The sequence below is a fragment of the Leptodactylus fuscus genome, chromosome 3 (assembly GCF_031893055.1).
Source record: "Leptodactylus fuscus isolate aLepFus1 chromosome 3, aLepFus1.hap2, whole genome shotgun sequence".
Taxonomy (NCBI): Eukaryota; Metazoa; Chordata; class Amphibia; order Anura; family Leptodactylidae; genus Leptodactylus; species Leptodactylus fuscus.
In genome coordinates, this window is record NC_134267.1 from 242,132,058 (window position 1) to 242,153,073 (window position 21,016).

General features: G+C 52.9%; 2 protein-coding genes across 2 annotated transcripts; one reads left to right on the forward strand and one right to left on the reverse strand.

Annotated features, from left to right (window-relative positions):
* Positions 1-3,044: 3,044 nt before the first annotated feature.
* On the forward strand, positions 3,045-12,209 carry GPN1 (GPN-loop GTPase 1). The gene is made up of 14 exons (XM_075269356.1): positions 3,045-3,187; positions 7,775-7,868; positions 7,959-7,998; positions 8,682-8,748; positions 8,827-8,864; positions 8,941-9,019; positions 9,097-9,191; positions 9,266-9,311; positions 10,457-10,603; positions 10,683-10,765; positions 11,231-11,270; positions 11,493-11,583; positions 11,689-11,796; positions 11,984-12,209. Exons 1-14 carry the CDS (start codon positions 3,089-3,091, stop codon positions 12,067-12,069), a joined length of 1,113 nt encoding a protein of 370 aa, XP_075125457.1. The 5' UTR covers positions 3,045-3,088; the 3' UTR covers positions 12,070-12,209.
* Positions 12,210-16,209: 4,000 nt separating this feature from the next.
* On the reverse strand, positions 16,210-20,696 carry ATRAID (all-trans retinoic acid induced differentiation factor). Its single transcript, XM_075266854.1, has 7 exons — positions 20,604-20,696; positions 19,486-19,610; positions 18,648-18,719; positions 18,408-18,479; positions 18,203-18,324; positions 16,621-16,721; positions 16,210-16,540 (listed from the first exon to the last, which is right to left on the reverse strand). Exons 1-7 carry the CDS (start codon positions 20,667-20,669, stop codon positions 16,436-16,438), a joined length of 663 nt encoding a protein of 220 aa, XP_075122955.1. The 5' UTR covers positions 20,670-20,696; the 3' UTR covers positions 16,210-16,435.
* Positions 20,697-21,016: the final 320 nt, after the last annotated feature.

The window sequence follows — 21,016 nt, forward strand, 5'->3', positions numbered from 1 at the left end:
TCTGGGGGCAGAGATGGGGGACATGAATCTGGGGGCAGAGATGGGGGACATGGAATCTGGGGGGCAGAGATGGAGGGGGGACATGAAAACTGGCGGCAGGAGATGGGGCAACATGAATCTGGGGGCAGAGATGGGGGGACATGAATCTGGGGGCAGAGGATGGAGGGGGACATGAAATGGGGACATGAATCTGGGGGCAGAGATGAAAGGGGAACTGAATCTGGGGGGAGAGATGGAGGGGGGGACATGAATCTGGGCAGAGATGGGGGGGACATGAAAACTGGGGGCAGAGATGGAGGACATGAATCTGGGGGCAGAGATGGAGGGGACATGAATCTGGGGGCAGAGAATGGGGGGGACATGAATCTGGGGGCAGAGATGGAGGGGAACATGAATCTGGGGGCAAAGATGGAGGGGGACATGAATCTGGGGGCAGAGATGGGGGGGACATGAATCTGGGGGCAGAGATGGGGGGGACATGAATCTGGGGGCAGAGATGGAGGGACATGAATCTGGGGGGCAGAGATGGAGGGGGGACACGAATCTGGGGGGCAGAGGATGGAGGGGAACATTGAATCTGGGGGCAGAGATGGAGGGGGGACACGAAATCTGGGGGCAGAGATGGGGGGGACATGAATCTGGGGGCAGAGATGGAGGGGAACATGAATCTGGGGGCAAAGATGGAGGGGACATGAATCTGGGGGCAGAGATGGGGGGGACATGAATCTGGGGGGCAGAGATGGGGGACATGAATCTGGGGCAGAGATGGAGGGGACATGAAAATGGGGGACATGAATCTGGGGGGCAGAGATGAAAGGGGAAACTGAATCTGGGGGAGAGATGGAGGGGGGGACATGAATCTGGGCAGAGATGGGGGGACATGAAACTGGGGGGAGAGATGGAGGGGTGACATGAAAACTGGGGGCAGAGATGGAGGGACATGAATCTGGGGGCAGAGATGGAGGGGGACATGAATCTGGGGGCAGAGATGGGGGGACATGAATCTGGGGGCAGAGATGGAGGGAAACATGAATCTGGGGGCAAAGATGGAGGGGACATGAATCTGGGGGCAGAGATGGGGGGGACATGAATCTGGGGGCAGAGATGGGGGGGACATGAATCTGGGGGGCAGAGATGGAGGGACATGAATCTGGGGGCAGAGATGGAGGGGACATGAATCTGGGGGCAGAGATGGAGGGACATGAATCTGGGGGCAGAGATGGAGGGGACATGAATCTGGGGGCAGAGATGGAGGGGGGGACATGAATCTTGGGGGCAGAGATGGAGGGACATGAATCTGGGGGCAGAGATGGAGGGACATGGAATCTGGGGGCAGAGATGGAGGGACATGAATCTGGGGGCAGAGATGGAGGGGGGGAACACGAATCTGGGGGGCAGAGATGGGGGGACATGAATCTGGGGGCAGAGATGGAGGGGGGGACATGAATCTGGGGGGCAGAGATGGAGGGGACATGAATCCTGGGGGCAGAGATGGAGGGGGGACACGAATCTGGGGGGCAGAGATGGGGGGACATGAATCTGGGAGCAGAGATGGAGGGAACATGAATCTGGGGGGCAAAGATGGAGGGGACATGATCTGGGGGCAGAGATGGGGGGACATGAATCTGGGGGCAGAGATGGGGGGACATGAATCTGGGGGCAGAGATGCAGGGACATGAATCTGGGGGCAGAGATGGAGGGGGGACGCGAAATCTGGGGGCAGAGATGGAGGGGACATGAATCTGGGGGCAGAGATGGAGGGGGGGGACATGAATCTGGGGGCAGAGATGGGGGGGGACATGAATCTGGGGGCAGAGATGGAGGGAATATGAAATCTGGGGGCAGAGAATGGAGGGACATGAATCTGGGGGCAGAGATGGAGGGGGGGACACGAATCTGGGGCAGAGATGGAGGGGGGGACACGAAATCTGGGGGCAGAGATGGAGGGGGACATGAATCTGGGGGCAGAGATGGAGGGGACATGAATCTGGGGGCAGAGATGGGGGGACATGAGTCTGGGGGCCAGAGATGGAGGGAATTGAATCTGGGGGCAGAGATGGAGGGGACATGAATCTGGGGGGCAGAGATGGAGGGGACATGAATCTGGGGCAGAGATGGAGGGACATGAATCTGGGGGCAGAGATGGAGGGGACATGAATCTGGGGGGCAGAGATGGAGGGGGGGACATGAATCTGGGGGCAGAGATGGAGGGGACATGAATCTGGGGGCAGAGATGGAGGGGACATGAATCTGGGGGCAGAGATGGGGGGACATGAATCTGAGGGCAGGAGATGGAGAGGGACATGAATCTGGGGGCAGAGATGGAGGGGACATGAATCTGGGGGCAGAGATGGAGGGGGGACATGAATCTGGGGGCAGAGATGGGGGACATGAATCTGGGGGCAGAGATGGAGGGGGGACATGAATCTGGGGGCAGAGATGGGGGACATGAATCTGGGGGCAGAGATGGAGGGGACATGAATCTGAGGGCAGAGATGGAGGGGGGACATGAATCTGAGGGCAGAGATGGAGGGGACATGAATCTGGGGGCAGAGATGGACGGGGGATATATAGTGTACAGGTGACTGTAGGAGGAGTATACTGTGTGTGGGGGGGGGCACATGGAAAATGAATGAGAATGGGCGGAGTCAACATAAAAGTGGGCGGGGCTAAATTTACTAAATTTTCTGTTCTTCAGAAGTTGGGAGGTTTGGATTATACTGAGGGCACCTGGAGGAGGACATTGTACTGAGGGCACCTGTAAGGACATTACTGCCCCCTTTAGTTGCCCCAGTCTTTGGCATTGAGCACGGTCTCCTTATAGATAATTGCACAGTCAGCTCCGGATCCTTCACATACTAAAAGGCCCCGCCCGGGCTCAGACCCGCCCAAATAACATCAGTCACGTGTTCTGAGTGGTAGACTGAACATCACGTGACGCGTTCTGTGTTTACTGTACATAAAGTTATTGAGAGAGGGCGGGGCCTGGAGATCTTGTATCCAATAGGAGGTGGAGGGGCGGGCGGTCTCCATAGTGACACTGCAGCCGCTCTGTACGGTGCTCTATGGTGAAGGAGGACTGAGCAACATGGCTGACGGCGGCGGTGACGGGGGAGCCGGGGAAGCTCCGCCACTCTGTATGATCGTGCTGGGGATGGCCGGCTCCGGGAAGACCACCTTCGTACAGGTCAGTGTGACTGAGGAGCGGCGGGAATCCTGATGGAGGAGACTGATCCCTACACCTATACACATCACATGGAGAGCGATCCCTACAGCTACTGCTATACACATCACATGGAGAGCGATCCCTACAGCTACTGCTATACACATCACATGGAGAGCGATCCCTACAGCTACTGCTATACACATCACATGGAGAGCGATCCCTACACCCACTGCTATACACATCACATGGAGAGCGATCCCTACAGCTACTGCTATACACATCACATGGAGAGCGATCCCTACACCCACTGCTATATACATCACATGGAGAGCGATCCCTACACCCACTGCTATACACATCACATGGAGAGCGATCCCTACAGCTACTGCTATACACATCACATGGAGAGCGATCCCTACACCCACTGCTATATACATCACATGGAGAGCGATCCCTACACCCACTGCTATACACATCACATGGAGAGCGATCCCTACAGCCACTGCTATATACATCACATGGAGAGCGATCCCTACACCCACTGCTATATACATCACATGGAGAGCGATCCCTACAGCCACTGCTATATACATCACATGGAGAGCGATCCCTACACCCACTGCTATATATCACATGGAGAGCGATCCCTACAGCCACTGCTATATACATCACATGGAGAGCGATCCCTACACCTATATACATCACATGGAGAGCGATCCCTACACCCACTGCTATATATCACATGGAGAGCGATCCCTACAGCCACTGCTATATATCACATGGAGAGCGATCCCTACAGCCACTGCTATATACATCACATGGAGAGCGATCCCTACAGCCACTGCTATATATCACATGGAGAGCGATCCCTACACCCACTGCTATATATCACATGGAGAGCGATCCCTACACCTATACACATCACATGGAGAGCGATCCCTACACCCACTGCTATACATCACATGGAGAGCGATCCCTACAGCCACTGCTATACACATCACATGGAGAGCGATCCCTACAGCTACTGCTATATACATCACATGGAGAGCGATCCCTACACCTATACACATCACATGGAGAGCGATCCCTACAGCTACTGCTATACACATCACATGGAGAGCGATCCCTACACCCACTGCTATATACATCACATGGAGAGCGATCCCTACAGCCACTGCTATATACATCACATGGAGAGCGATCCCTACACCCACTGCTATATACATCACATGGAGAGCGATCCCTACACCCAATGCTATACATCACATGGAGAGCGATCCCTACACCCACTGCTATACATCACATGGAGAGCGATCCCTACACCTATACACATCACATGGAGAGCGATTCCTACACCCACTGCTATATACATCACATGGAGAGCGATCCCTACACCCAATGCTATATACATCACATGGAGAGCGATCCCTACACCCACTGCTATACATCACATGGAGAGCGATCCCTACACCTATACACATCACATGGAGAGCGATCCCTACACCCACTGCTATACACATCACATGGAGAGCGATCCCTACACCCACTGCTATACACATCACATGGAGAGCGATCCCTACAGCCACTGCTATATACATCACATGGAGAGCGATCCCTACACCCACTGCTATATATCACATGGAGAGCGATCCCTACAGCCACTGCTATATACATCACATGGAGAGCGATCCCTACACCTATATACATCACATGGAGAGCGATCCCTACAGCCACTGCTATATATCACATGGAGAGCGATCCCTACAGCCACTGCTATATATCACATGGAGAGCGATCCCTACAGCCACTGCTATATATCACATGGAGAGCGATCCCTACAGCCACTGCTATATACATCACATGGAGAGCGATCCCTACAGCCACTGCTATATATCACATGGAGAGCGATCCCTACAGCCACTGCTATATATCACATGGAGAGCGATCCCTACACCTATACACATCACATGGAGAGCGATCCCTACACCCACTGCTATACATCACATGGAGAGCGATCCCTACAGCCACTGCTATACACATCACATGGAGAGCGATCCCTACAGCTACTGCTATATACATCACATGGAGAGCGATCCCTACACCTATACACATCACATGGAGAGCGATCCCTACAGCTACTGCTATACACATCACATGGAGAGCGATCCCTACACCCACTGCTATATACATCACATGGAGAGCGATCCCTACAGCCACTGCTATATACATCACATGGAGAGCGATCCCTACACCCACTGCTATACATCACATGGAGAGCGATCCCTACACCCACTGCTATATACATCACATGGAGAGCGATCCCTACACCCACTGCTATATACATCACATGGAGAGCGATCCCTACACCCAATGCTATATACATCACATGGAGAGCGATCCCTACACCCACTGCTATACATCACATGGAGAGCGATCCCTACACCTATACACATCACATGGAGAGCGATCCCTACACCCACTGCTATATACATCACATGGAGAGCGATCCCTACACCCAATGCTATATACATCACATGGAGAGCGATCCCTACACCCACTGCTATACATCACATGGAGAGCGATCCCTACACCTATACACATCACATGGAGAGCGATCCCTACACCCACTGCTATACACATCACATGGAGAGCGATCCCTACACCCACTGCTATACACATCACATGGAGAGCGATCCCTACACCCACTGCTATACACATCACATGGAGAGCGATCCCTACACCTATACACATCACATGGAGAGCGATCCCTACACCTATACACATCACATGGAGAGCGATCCCTACACCTATACACATCACATGGAGAGCGATCCCTACACCCACTGCTATACATCACATGGAGAGCGATCCCTACACCTATACACATCACATGGAGAGCGATCCCTACACCCACTGCTATACACATCACATGGAGAGCGATCCCTACACCCACTGCTATATACATCACATGGAGAGCGATCCCTACACCCACTGCTATATATCACATGGAGAGCGATCCCTACACCTATACACATCACATGGAGAGCGATCCCTACACCCACTGCTATATACATCACATGGAGAGCGATCCCTACAGCTACTGCTATACACATCACATGGAGAGCGATCCCTACACCCGCTGCTATATACATCACATGGAGAGCGATCCCTACAGCCACTGCTATATACATCACATGGAGAGCGATCCCTACACTCACTGCTATATACATCACATGGAGAGCGATCCCTACAGCCACTGCTATATACATCACATGGAGAGCGATCCCTACACCCACTGCTATATATCACATGGAGAGCGATCCCTACACCTATACACATCACATGGAGAGCGATCCCTACACCCACTGCTATATACATCACATGGAGAGCGATCCCTACAGCTACTGCTATACACATCACATGGAGAGCGATCCCTACACCCGCTGCTATATACATCACATGGAGAGCGATCCCTACAGCCACTGCTATATACATCACATGGAGAGCGATCCCTACACCCACTGCTATATACATCACATGGAGAGCGATCCCTACAGCCACTGCTATACACATCACATGGAGAGCGATCCCTACACCCACTGCTATACACATCACATGGAGAGCGATCCCTACACCCACTGCTATACACATCACATGGAGAGCGATCCCTACACCCACTGCTATATACATCACATGGAGAGCGATCCCTACAGCCACTGCTATATACATCACATGGAGAGCGATCCCTACACCCACTGCTATATACATCACATGGAGAGCGATCCCTACACCCACTGCTATATACATCACATGGAGAGCGATCCCTACAGCCACTGCTATACACATCACATGGAGAGCGATCCCTACACCCACTGCTATACACATCACATGGAGAGCGATCCCTACACCCACTGCTATACACATCACATGGAGAGCGATCCCTACACCCACTGCTATACACATCACATGGAGAGCGATCCCTACACCTACTGCTATATACATCACATGGAGAGCGATCCCTACACCCACTGCTATATACATCACATGGAGAGCGATCCCTACACCCACTGCTATATACATCACATGGAGAGCGATCCCTACACCCACTGCTATATACATCACATGGAGAGCGATCCCTACAGCCACTGCTATACACATCACATGGAGAGCGATCCCTACACCCACTGCTATACACATCACATGGAGAGCGATCCCTACACCCACTGCTATATACATCACATGGAGAGCGATCCCTACAGCTACTGCTATATACATCACATGGAGAGCGATCCCTACAGCCACTGCTATATACATCACATGGAGAGCGATCCCTACAGCCACTGCTATATATCACATGGAGAGCGATCCCTACACCCACTGCTATATATCACATGGAGAGCGATCCCTACACCCACTGCTATATACATCACATGGAGAGTGATCCCTACACCTACTGCTATATACATCACATGGAGAGCGATCCCTACGTGCACTGGGCCCCTTTAAGTCACTGCTCTGCCCTGTGATTAGTTTTGTATTTCTTGTATGTATGGGGGGGAGGGGTCACTGCCGCTGTTGTCCGCTGATATCTGCTGTTTTCTTCCTCAGAGATTGACCTCTTATTTACATGGAAAGCACTGCCCCCCCTACGTCATCAACCTGGACCCCGCTGTACATGAGATCCCCTTCCCCGCCAACATAGGTACCGACCCCCCCCCCCCCCCTATGATGTATGGTGTAACTGCCCCTCCCCCAACGGGGTGTCTTATATCTGCCCCTTCTCTCTCCACAGATATACGGGACACGGTGAAGTACAAGGAAGTGATGAAGCAGTATCCATCTCATGGGGGAGGGGGTATAAAGGGGTGGGGGTTGTAACAGCTGCAGTGATGTCACTGGTGACCTCTTATGTATGACCTGTGACCTCACTGGTGACCTCTTATGTATGACCTCATGGCATGTGACCTCTTATGTATGACCTCATGACATGTGACATCACTGGTGACCTCTTATGTAGGACCTTATGACATGTGACCTTATGTATGACCACACGACCTTTGACATCACTGGTGACCTCTTATGTATGACCTGTGACATCACTGCTGACCTCTTATGTATGACCTTATGACATGTGACCTCTTATGTGACATCACTGGTGACCTCTTATGCATGACCTCATGACCTGTGACATCACTGGTGACCTCTTATGTAGGACCTCATGACATGTGACCTTATGTATGACCACATGACATGTGACATCACTGGTGACCTCTTATGTAGGACCACATGACCTGTGACATCACTGGTGACCTCTTATGTATGACCACATGACCTGTGACATCACTGGTGACCTCTTATGTATGACCACATGACCTGTGACATCACTGGTGACCTCTTATGTAGGACCACATGACCTGTGACATCACTGGTGACCTCAGATATGAGACCACATGACCATCATCTCTTGTATATACAGTTGGGGGCGGGGCTACCTTTTCCTGAACCGCTCCCTCAGATACGGTCTTGGCCCTAATGGCGGTATCGTCACCTCCCTTAATCTGTTTGCCACTCGGTTTGACCAGGTGAGTGTTTGGCGTAGTCATGTGACTGTGCTCGCCGTGCCTCTGCCGCCCTCGCTCACCTTCTCCCTCCCCCCACAGGTGGTGAAGTTCGTAGAGAAGCGGCAGAAGAACTGTCGGTGAGTATCAGGAGATCACAGTCCTAGTCACCGAAGGGTTAACATGGACCCTGACTATGCCCCTCCCCCTCCGCAGGTACGTCCTCATAGACACCCCCGGACAGATTGAGGTCTTCACGTGGTCGGCCTCGGGGTCCATCATCACTGAGGCTCTGGTGAGTAGTGACTGGGGGCGGAGCCTGTACACAATATAGTCCAGGAAGGACCGATGACCGCCATCTTGTCTCTTCAGGCCTCCTCCTTCCCCTCAGTGGTGGTCTACGTCATGGACACGTCCCGCAGTACCAACCCCGTCACCTTCATGTCCAACATGCTCTACGCCTGCAGGTGGGTGCCAGGGGGTGGGGGAGGGGCAAGGATTACCGTCACCTGATGCCTATATGACCCGCCATCTCTTCCAGCATCATGTACAAGACCAAGCTGCCCTTCATCGTCGTCATGAACAAGGTATGGCCTCAGGGTGACGTGTTATCTATCTCCACAGGCAGGAGTAATCGATCATTACGATCAGACAGGAGTAATACACCCAGCCTTGGTGTGTTAGGGATGTAATGTTGTGGTGTTATCTATCTGTAGTCAGGCAGTTGTAATCTACCATTCGCATCAGGCATTAATAATCTACCTCTTGGCAGACAGGAGTAATAGATCCCAGCTTTGGCATAGTATGGGTTCAGAGTTTAGGTGTTATCTATCTACAGGCAGAAGTAATTGATAGTTGACAGTATTCAGACATTAATAATCTACCTCTTGGCAGGCAGGAGTAATAGATCTTAGATGGATGCAGGAGTGGAGTGTGATCATCTGTTTGAGGTGTTATCTACCTCTCAGCAGACAGAAGTAATCAGTTGTCAGATTGATGTGTTCAGGCAGACAGTAGTAATAGATCTCGTCCTTAGGGTAGAGGTGTTAGCTACCTCTTGGTAAACAGCATTAATCACTCATCAGACATTACTAATCTACCTGTAATAGATCTCAGTCTTAGTGCAGTGTGGCACAGGGCTGAGGTGTTATCTATCTTTCCGCAGGCAGGGGTAATCGATCAGACAGGAGTAATACACCCAGCCTTGGTGTGTTATGGATGTAATGTTGTGGTGTTATCTATCTGTAGTCAGGCAGTTGTAATCTACCATTCGCATCAGGCATTAATAATCTACCTCTTGGCAGACAGGAGTAATAGATCACCGCTTTGGCATAGTATGAGGTCAGAGTTTAGGTGTTACCTATCTACAGGCAGAAGTAATTGATAGTTGACAGTATTCAGACATTAATAATCTACCTCTTGGCAGGCAGGAGTAACAGATCTTAGATGGATGCAGGATTGGAGTGTGATCATCTGTTTGAGGTGTTATCTTCCTCTCAGCAGACAGAAGTAATCAGTTGTCAGATTGATGTGTTCAGGCATTAATAATTTATCAGTTGTACAGACAGTAGTAATAGATCTCATCCTTAGGGTAGAGGTGTTAGCTACCTGTTGGTAATCGCTCATCAGACATTACTAATCTACCTGTAATAGATCTCAGTCTTAGCGCAGTGTTATCTATCTACCGATTGCCAGTGTCCGCTCTCAGACATTACTAATCTCCCTCCTGCAGACAGACATAATCGATCACAGCTTTGCGGTGGAGTGGATGCAGGATTTCGAGTGTTTCCAGGACGCGCTGAACCAGGAGACGTCGTACGTTAGTAATCTGACGCGCTCCATGAGCCTGGTCCTGGACGAGTTCTACAACGCCCTGCGGGTAACGCCCCCTTGTCCTGGCGGTGCGGTCAGTGTGTAAAGCTGGTCACATGACCCTCACGCCCATCTCCTCTGTCTAGGTGGTCGGAGTCTCAGCTGTGACCGGGGCCGGGATGGACGAGTTTTTTGTGAAGGTTTCAGATGCGGCTGAGGAGTATGAGAGGTGAGGAGGGGAGGAGCCTGATATGTGAGGAGGGGAGGAGCCTGATATGTGAGGAGAGGAGGAGCCTGAGAGGTGAAGAGAGGAGGAGCCTGATATGTGAGGAGAGGAGGAGCCTGAGAGGTGAGGAGAGGAGGAGACTGTGAGGAGAGAAGGTGCCTGAGAGGAGGATGGGGAGGGAGGAGAGGAGGAGCCTGAGAAACAAGGAGGGAGGTGAGGAGAAAAGGAGCCTGAGAGGGGGCGAGGAGAGGAGGAGCCTGAGAGGTGAGTAGGGGAGGAGCCTGGGAGGCGAGGAAGGGGGAGTGAGGAGAGGAGGAGCCTGAGAGGCAAGGGGAGGAGCATGAGAGGGGAGGAGGAGCGTCAATGGAGGGGGGGGGCGAGGAGGAGCGTCAGAGCTGTCTGTTCTTTGCACCTCATTTATTTCTCTTGCCTTGTCCTGCCGTCCATAACACCTTCTGTTCTCTGCAGAGAGTACCGGCCCGAGTATGAGCGCCTGCGCCGCGCTGCGGTAAGTCATGTGACAGGGTAGGATCTAAAGGGGGTGGAGCTGATACGAATTATGTCATGTCCTGGGATACATGGGGGAGGGGCATGTATCTAATCTCTGTCCCAGGGGGTGGAGCCGATACTGATCATGTCTTCTCCTGGGATACAGGGGGGAGGGGCATGTATCTAATCTCTGTCCCAGGGGGTGGAGCCAATACTGATCATGTCTTCTCCTGGGATACAGGAGGAGGAGAAGCTGAAGGAGCGGCAGGAGCAGTTGGAGCGGCTGCATCGTGACATGGGATCGGTGGCCCTGGAGCCAGGACTCTCCTCAGGTACCTCCTATGGGCGGAGCCAGGGACCTGTATTTGGGGTCACAGAGATTTGGGGTGTCTGAGCAGGCCGATGAGGTCATGTGACTGGGATCTCTTCCCTCCCAGGCGGGGATGAAGCGGCTGCGGGGCCGTCAGATCTGATCCTGACCCGGGGGAACATGGAGGATGAGGACGAGGCGGAGGACAGCGACACGGACGACATTGATCACTCAGGTGAGACCCGGGCAGGTGGATCGATCGCTGATCATTAGGGTCAGGACAAGTTGTCGGCCACAGAGGGGTCATGTGGGGGTGGTTAGTGACAGGCAGTAACCAGCAGGTGGCAGTCTGGCCTGACCCTCTCACCTATGGCCTCGTATTCGGTACGCAGCTCTCACTCCCGCACCATTTCCCTTTGCAGCGGCGGAGTCCAGACTGGAGGAGCCGGCCTTCCAGAACTTTCTGCAGCAAATCCAGAGCAAGTACCGGGAGAAGGTGAACAAGTGATGAGCGCGGGCAGCCATGTTGTATGGGTCAGCAGGAGGTCAGGAACCTGAACTTGGTACCGCCCACTATCTGCTTCAGCGATGATGATGAGTGTGATCTGCTGCCCCCTGGGGGTGGTGTCCTTTATTTTCCTGTGATGAGCAGGGTATTTCTTTATAATATATTTTACTTTTGTTACTTGTTGTCGGCTTCTTGTGTTCTACAGAAATGACTCCGCCCACTGTTAGAGGAACGCACGCCCCAGCCCAACTCTAAACCTGGACTCAGTCTCACCCCAGTTTTCTGAAGTCTTGTTATGTGTCTGCACCTTGTGGGTGCTGTGCCTTCCTCCATTATCTGCTTGGCTGTGATCTCGCACCCTGTGTGTACAGCCCCTGTGTCTGATCCTGCAGCTTCTCTTACACACGTGTGATACTGGTCTCTGCAGATGTGTCTCTGGTGTAGCAGGGCTGTGCGCTCAACACTGCTACATCTTAGATTGGACCACAATGGAGACTGCTGTGGACCGATCTTAGACTCCGCCTCCTCTGGCAGAACCAGCGTTGATTGGCTGAAAGCTGTACTCTGTATGGCATTCGGCCAATCAGCGGTGGTCACTGCATTCCTATGGGAAAAAGTCAACTCGTGCATATCGCAAGCTGCCAGGGATACCGACGAGATAGTAGCATAATACAGGGACTTTGGTGTGTTAGATGCCCCCAGACATGCGCCCCCTGCTGGCCCAGTTACATTGCAGAGGTGTTGGTATCATTTCCTGGGGTGTCATAGTGGACTTGGTGACTCTCCTGAGATGAATGGTGGGATCCCCTGTAGCGAAGCATTTTCTCCCATAGACTATAATGGGGTTCCATATTCCTTCCAATAGTCACATATTGAGCGGCTGCTCGGAACGAATCTCAAATATTTCAGTGTTCGCTCATCTTACTCCCTATATATGGGTTGATTGTACAGCTTTGTTCGGTCCATGTCTGATCCCAGGCGCTGCCACTTCCCTCCCACCTGCAGCTTCTCTCTCGCTGTGCTGCCGCTGCTTCCTTAAACACTCCTCTAGCGCCTATCAATGCTGAAACGTTGACAGCAGTATACAGTGAGAGAAGAGAATATAGAGGAGCAGAAGCAGGTCTGGAACTTGGGCAACCAGCTGTAACCAATCAGGAGAGAAATACGGCTGCACATAGATCGAGAAAGATAAAGCATTGTATTGAGGAAAACCATTCAGCGACAAGTCTGAACATGAACCTGGAGATGAGAATAATCCTTTTATGTAACATGTGATCAAACTTGCCTGCAGCTTCTCTCAGTTGGATCTCCTCTTTCTGTGATCTTGTTCCTTGCAGCTTCCCTCTGTTTGATTTCCCCCCTTTCTGTATGATCTCACTTTCCCGCAGCTTCTCTCTCTTTGCTCTCACTTTCCCGCAGCTTCTCTCTCTTTGCTCTCACTTTCCCGCAGCTTCTCTCGCTTTGCTCTCACTTTCCCGCAGCTTCTCTCTCTCTCTTGCTTTGCTCTCACTTTCCCGCAGCTTCTCTCTCTCTCTCTTGCTTTGCTCTCACTTTCCCGCAGCTTCTCTCTCTCTCTTGCTTTGCTCTCACTTTCCCGCAGCTTCTCTCTCTCTCTTGCTTTGCTCTCACTTTCCCGCAGCTTCTCTCTCTCTCTTGCTTTGCTCTCACTTTCCCGCAGCTTCTCTCTCTCTCTTGCTTTGCTCTCACTTTCCCGCAGCTTCTCTCTCTCTCTTGCTTTGCTCTCACTTTCCCGCAGCTTCTCTCTCTCTCTTGCTTTGCTCTCACTTTCCCGCAGCTTCTCTCTCTCTCTTGCTTTGCTCTCACTTTCCCGCAGCTTCTCTCTCTCTCTTGCTTTGCTCTCACTTTCCCGCAGCTTCTCTCTCTCTCTTGCTTTGCTCTCACTTTCCCGCAGCTTCTCTCTCTCTCTTGCTTTGCTCTCACTTTCCCGCAGCTTCTCTCTCTCTCTTGCTTTGCTCTCACTTTCCCGCAGCTTCTCTCTCTCTCTTGCTTTGCTCTCACTTTCCCGCAGCTTCTCTCTCTCTCTTGCTTTGCTCTCACTTTCCCGCAGCTTCTCTCTCTCTCTTGCTTTGCTCTCACTTTCCCGCAGCTTCTCTCTCTCTCTTGCTTTGCTCTCACTTTCCCGCAGCTTCTCTCTCTCTCTTGCTTTGCTCTCACTTTCCCGCAGCTTCTCTCTCTCTCTTGCTTTGCTCTCACTTTCCCGCAGCTTCTCTCTCTCTCTTGCTTTGCTCTCACTTTCCCGCAGCTTCTCTCTCTCTCTTGCTTTGCTCTCACTTTCCCGCAGCTTCTCTCTCTCTCTTGCTTTGCTCTCACTTTCCCGCAGCTTCTCTCTCTCTCTTGCTTTGCTCTCACTTTCCCGCAGCTTCTCTCTCTCTCTTGCTTTGCTCTCACTTTCCCGCAGCTTCTCTCTCTCTCTTGCTTTGCTCTCACTTTCCCGCAGCTTCTCTCTCTCTCTTGCTTTGCTCTCACTTTCCCGCAGCTTCTCTCTCTCTCTTGCTTTGCTCTCACTTTCCCGCAGCTTCTCTCTCTCTCTTGCTTTGCTCTCACTTTCCCGCAGCTTCTCTCTCTCTCTTGCTTTGCTCTCACTTTCCCGCAGCTTCTCTCTCTCTCTTGCTTTGCTCTCACTTTCCCGCAGCTTCTCTCTCTCTCTTGCTTTGCTCTCACTTTCCCGCAGCTTCTCTCTCTCTCTTGCTTTGCTCTCACTTTCCCGCAGCTTCTCTCTCTCTCTTGCTTTGCTCTCACTTTCCCGCAGCTTCTCTCTCTCTCTTGCTTTGCTCTCACTTTCCCGCAGCTTCTCTCTCTCTCTTGCTTTGCTCTCACTTTCCCGCAGCTTCTCTCTCTCTCTTGCTTTGCTCTCACTTTCCCGCAGCTTCTCTCTCTCTCTTGCTTTGCTCTCACTTTCCCGCAGCTTCTCTCTCTCTCTTGCTTTGCTCTCACTTTCCCGCAGCTTCTCTCTCTCTCTTGCTTTGCTCTCACTTTCCCGCAGCTTCTCTCTCTCTCTTGCTTTGCTCTCACTTTCCCGCAGCTTCTCTCTCTCTCTTGCTTTGCTCTCACTTTCCCGCAGCTTCTCTCTCTCTCTTGCTTTGCTCTCACTTTCCCGCAGCTTCTCTCTCTCTCTTGCTTTGCTCTCACTTTCCCGCAGCTTCTCTCTCTCTCTTGCTTTGCTCTCACTTTCCCGCAGCTTCTCTCTCTCTCTTGCTTTGCTCTCACTTTCCCGCAGCTTCTCTCTCTCTCTTGCTTTGCTCTCACTTTCCCGCAGCTTCTCTCTCTCTCTTGCTTTGCTCTCACTTTCCCGCAGCTTCTCTCTCTCTCTTGCTTTGCTCTCACTTTCCCGCAGCTTCTCTCTCTCTCTTGCTTTGCTCTCACTTTCCCGCAGCTTCTCTCTCTCTCTTGCTTTGCTCTCACTTTCCCGCAGCTTCTCTCTCTCTCTTGCTTTGCTCTCACTTTCCCGCAGCTTCTCTCTCTCTCTTGCTTTGCTCTCACTTTCCCGCAGCTTCTCTCTCTCTCTTGCTTTGCTCTCACTTTCCCGCAGCTTCTCTCTCTCTCTTGCTTTGCTCTCACTTTCCCGCAGCTTCTCTCTCTCTCTTGCTTTGCTCTCACTTTCCCGCAGCTTCTCTCTCTCTCTTGCTTTGCTCTCACTTTCCCGCAGCTTCTCTCTCTCTCTTGCTTTGCTCTCACTTTCCCGCAGCTTCTCTCTCTCTCTTGCTTTGCTCTCACTTTCCCGCAGCTTCTCTCTCTCTCTTGCTTTGCTCTCACTTTCCCGCAGCTTCTCTCTCTCTCTTGCTTTGCTCTCACTTTCCCGCAGCTTCTCTCTCTCTCTTGCTTTGCTCTCACTTTCCCGCAGCTTCTCTCTCTCTCTTGCTTTGCTCTCACTTTCCCGCAGCTTCTCTCTCTCTCTTGCTTTGCTCTCACTTTCCCGCAGCTTCTCTCTCCACCCTCACATAACCTGCACAGACATGGAGGATAGCACTGCGGTTCTGGTGTAAGATTTATAAGACTCTTTGTGACCATATTCGGAGAGAAGACTCCAGAACTTGAGAATATTCTGAGATTGCTGCAGAATGAAATGTAAATAAAGTGTCCGGATTGAATCTGTAAAATTTACCAAAGAGGAAACCCAAAACCATTTCTCTTTATTGGAACGTTTAAAAACTTTACAAATCTATTTACACTTTCACCTCCCCTGATTGGCCGCTGACACGTTACGTATCCCTTAGCTCCGCCTCCATTATATACAGTAGTTGTAGTGGATGAGGCTGAGACTCCTCCTCATCTCCGGTCACCGCGCTGCGGGGCGGCAGTGGGCGCCTGTCAGGTTATCGTCCAGGTGGGCAGCAGCGCCCTGTAGTTACTGATTCTTCACCTTCTTACGTTGCGTGCACCACAGCAGGATGGACAGACTGAGTGTGACTGAGGCCAAGATACCGAAGAACATGAGTGTAGGGAAAGAGCCCTGCCAGGAAGAAGACCAGAGGAACATGTCATGTGACCAAATATGGCTATATACCAACCGTGAGCAGCCCTGCTCATTACCTCTCTCAGGCACTTGTATCCGCTGAACCCCGGAGCGCACAGACACTGCGTATAGCCCGGGCCGGCGGGGGCGCAGAAAGAATTCTCCGGACACAGCGAGGCTGCCGAGAGAAGAGACAAAGTCATGGCTGAGGTGTGATGTATGAGCCGGCCCACCCCCAAGGAACCAATCACCGAGCTCATGACAATCCTGACCCACCCCCAGGAGGTCACACACCGAGCGCGTGATGAGCCTGACCCACCTCCAGGAGGCCACACAACGAGCGCGTGATGAGCCTGACCCACCCCCAGGAGGCCACACACCGAGCGCGTGATGACCCTGACCCACCCCCAAGGAACCACATCCCGAGCTCGAGACAACCCTGACCCACCCCCAGGAGGCCACACACCGAGCGCGTGATGAGCCTGACCCACCTCCAGGAGGCCACACAACGAGCTCGTGATGATCCTGACCCACCCCCAAGAAACCACATCCCGAGCTCGTGACAACCCTGACCCACCCCCAAGGAACCACACACAGAGCTTGTGACAATCCTGACCCACCCCCAGGAGGCCATACACCAAGCTTGTGACAACTCTGACCCCCAAGGAACCACACACTGTGCTCATGACAACGCTGACCCCCAAGGAACCACACACCGAGCTCATGACAACCCTGACCCACCCCCCAAGGAACCACACACCGAGCTTGTAACAACCCTGACCCACCCCCAGGCCACACAACGAGCTCGTGACAACCCTGGCCCATCCAGAAGAAACCACATCCCGAGCTCGTGACAACCCTGACCCACCCCCAGGAGGCCACACACTGAGCTCATGACAACCCTGACTCCCAAGGAACCACACACCGAGCTCATGACAACCCTGACCCACCCCCAGGAGGCCACACACTGAGCTCATGACAACCCTGACTCCCAAGGAACCACACACCGAGCTCATGACAACCCTGACCCACCCCCAAGGAACCATACACCGAGCTCATGACAACCCTGACCCACCCCCAAGGAACCACACACCGAGCTCATGACAACCCTGACCCACCCCCAGGCCACACAACGAGCTCGTGACAACCCTGGCCCATCCAGAAGAAACCACATCCCGAGCTCGTGACAACCCTGACCCACCCCCAGGAGGCCACACACTGAGCTCATGACAACCCTGACTCCCAAGGAACCACACACCAAGCTTGTGACAACCCTGACCCACCCCCAGGAGGCCACACAACGAGCTCGTGATGATCCTGACCCACCCCCAAGGAACCACATCCCGAGCTTATGACAACCCTGACCCTCAAGGAACCACACACAGAGCACGTGACAACCCTGACCCCACCCCCAAGGAACCACATCCCAAGCTTGTGACAACCCTGACCCACCCCCAGGAGGCCACACACTGAGCTCATGACAACCTTGACTCCCAAGGAACCACACACCGAGCTCGTGACAACCCTGACCCTCAAGGAACCACACACCGAGCTTGTGATAACCCTGGCCCACCCCCACAAAGCCACACCAACCTCTTGACAATCTCCGTCCATAACACAGATGTATGCCATATGTGTGCCTGACACCCCAGTACTCACCCGGCTCTCCGGTGCTGTTACACCCATCCTTCTGGTCCTGGCAGATATGGACGCCAGAAATATTGTGTACACTCCTCCACACCCCATCACCCCCAGGACAGCTGATATTGGGGGGCAGGGCTCTAATACAAGACAAAGGGTTAATATTCTGTTGATAAAAGTAAAAAGGGGTGGGGGGCGGAGCTCAAGTCACATGATCACTTACATGTACTCCAGACCTGTAAGACCCAGAAACATGTCCTGAGGAAGATCCAGCAGAGGATTCTCGGAGAGGTCACTGGAGGAGAACACAAGGGTCAGAGGTCACATCGGCATATTATTAACCCTTACCTACCGGATCATTCTTCAGATATGAGGGATGATGTCATAGGAGAATGGGCAGTCTCCAGATGAAACCGACCTTCATACAAGGGGGCAGTACAGTGGGGAGGGGGCTGTCACTTACATGGCAGTCAGAGCAGCCGTCAGATTGAGGGCGGAGTCCAGATGGGAGATGGAGCAATTATGGAGATCAAGCCTGAAGGAGGAGAGGACAGAGGTCACTGATGTAACGTCCGCAATGAAAAGGTCCCCCCCCATGTGTAACGTCTCCAGTGATGAGGTCCCCCCTCCCCCCCATGTGTAACGTCTCCAGTGATGAGGTCCCCCCTCCCCCCCATGTGTAACGTCTCCAGTGATGAGGTCCCCCCTCCCCCCATGTGTAACGTCTCCCGGGATGAGGTCCCCCCATGTGTAACGTCTCCAGTGATGAGGTCCCCCCTCCCCCCATGTGTAACGTCTCCCGGGATGAGGTCCCCCCATGTGTAACGTCTCCAGTGATGAGGTCCCCCCTCCCCCCATGTGTAACGTCTCCCGGGATGAGGTCCCCCCTCCCCCCATGTGTAACGTCTCCAGTGATGAGGTCCCCCCTCCCCCCATGTGTAACGTCTCCAGTGATGAGGTCCCCCCTCCCCCCATGTGTAACGTCTCCAGTGATGAGGTCCCCCCTCCCCCCATGTGTAACGTCTCCAGTGATGAGGTCCCCCCTCCCCCCCATGTGTAACGTCTCCAGTGATGAGGTCCCCCCTCCCCCCCATGTGTAACGTCTCCAGTGATGAGGTCCCCCCTCCCCCCATGTGTAACGTCTCCAGTGATGAGGTCCCCCCTCCCCCCATGTGTAACGTCTCCAGTGATGAGGTCCCCACTCCCCCCCATGTGTAACGTCTCCAGTGATGAGGTCCCCCCTCCCCCCCATGTGTAACGTCTCCAGTGATGAGGTCCCCCCTCCCCCCCATGTCTTGTACCCTGTGATGGTGTCTTCTCCAGTCACACAGCAGTGGGCCACTACTCTTGCCCCGGGGGTGGCCGCACATCTCCTCCCCACCTCAGACACGTTTGTCATCTGTCCAGGACATGACGTGCAGATAGGCTGTGGAGACAGAAGGGTTAATCAGTGACTCCACCCACATGGCACATTGTACACCGTATACTACGTGCAGAGTGAGCGGCCATCATGGCGTATTCGTCAGATATCACACACTGGCCAATGAACGGGATCACAAGCAGAAAACTCCAACAATCACAAGGTCTGTAGTGTGAACAGCGTCTGAGAGAGAATGGAAATCATATGAGAAGAGAACGAAGAGCCGAGACAGGACCCGAACCAGCGCTCACTCACACGGAGAGGACTGTGATGTCACTAGTCGTATGCCTCATGTACTGTGATGTCACTAGTCGTATGCCTCATGTACTGTGATGTCACTAGTCGTATGCCTCATGTACTGTGATGTCACTAGTCGTATGCCTCATGTACTGTGATGTCACTAGTCGTATGCCTCATGTACTGTGATGTCACTAGTCGTATGCCTCATGTACTGTGATGTCACTAGTCGTATGCCTCATGTACTGTGATGTCACTAGTCGTATGCCTCATGTACTGTGATGTCACTAGTCGTATGCCTCATGTACTGTGATGTCACTAGTCGTATGCCTCATGTACTGTGATGTCACTAGTTGTATGCCTCATGTACTGTGATGTCACTAGTCGTATGCCTCATGTACTGTGATGTCACTAATGGTACACTTCCTGTACCATGATGTCACTAGTTGTACGGTTCCCCTGTGGTGACATCACTAGTCACATGCTTCCCGTTCTGTGACGTCACTAGTGGTACTTTTCCCGCATAGTTATGTCACTAGCCATCCACTTCCTATACTGTGACGTCACTAGTTGTACGCTTCATGTACAGTGACGTCACCAGGGATACCCTTTCTGCATGGTGATGTCACTAGTCATCCACTTCCTATACTGTGACGTCACTAGTCGTCCACCCTCCCCCCAGTACATATGGAGGATCCTGGAGGTCCGGGCTCTGTGTTAACCCCTTTGTTGCTGGCCTCACACACCGTACACGGATCTCACCTGTGCCGCGCCCAGCGATCCGCTCATAAGGAAGAACAAACACACAAGAGCCGCCGCCGCCGCCATCTTACCCGGCCCCGGTCATGTGATCACAGGTAATTGTCACGTGAGCGCGGCCCTCAGGAGGTGGAGCGGTCTGTGATGGCACCGCCCACAGTGTCCGACGTCATCAGGTCACGTGTCACAGCGCGGGCAGTGTGAGGGGTTGTAAGGGCGGGGCTGTCGTTATGGAGATGCTGAGGCGGCATTTACAGGGGGGGGAGGGGGAGACTTGTAAGTAATGGGGACAGCGGACAGGTGCAGTAATGGGGCGCCTCCTAATGACGGCATACTGAACAACGAGGGACGTGGCACATTTGGACCCTCCCACTTTTATGTTGACTCCGCCCATTCTCATTCATTTTCATGTGCCC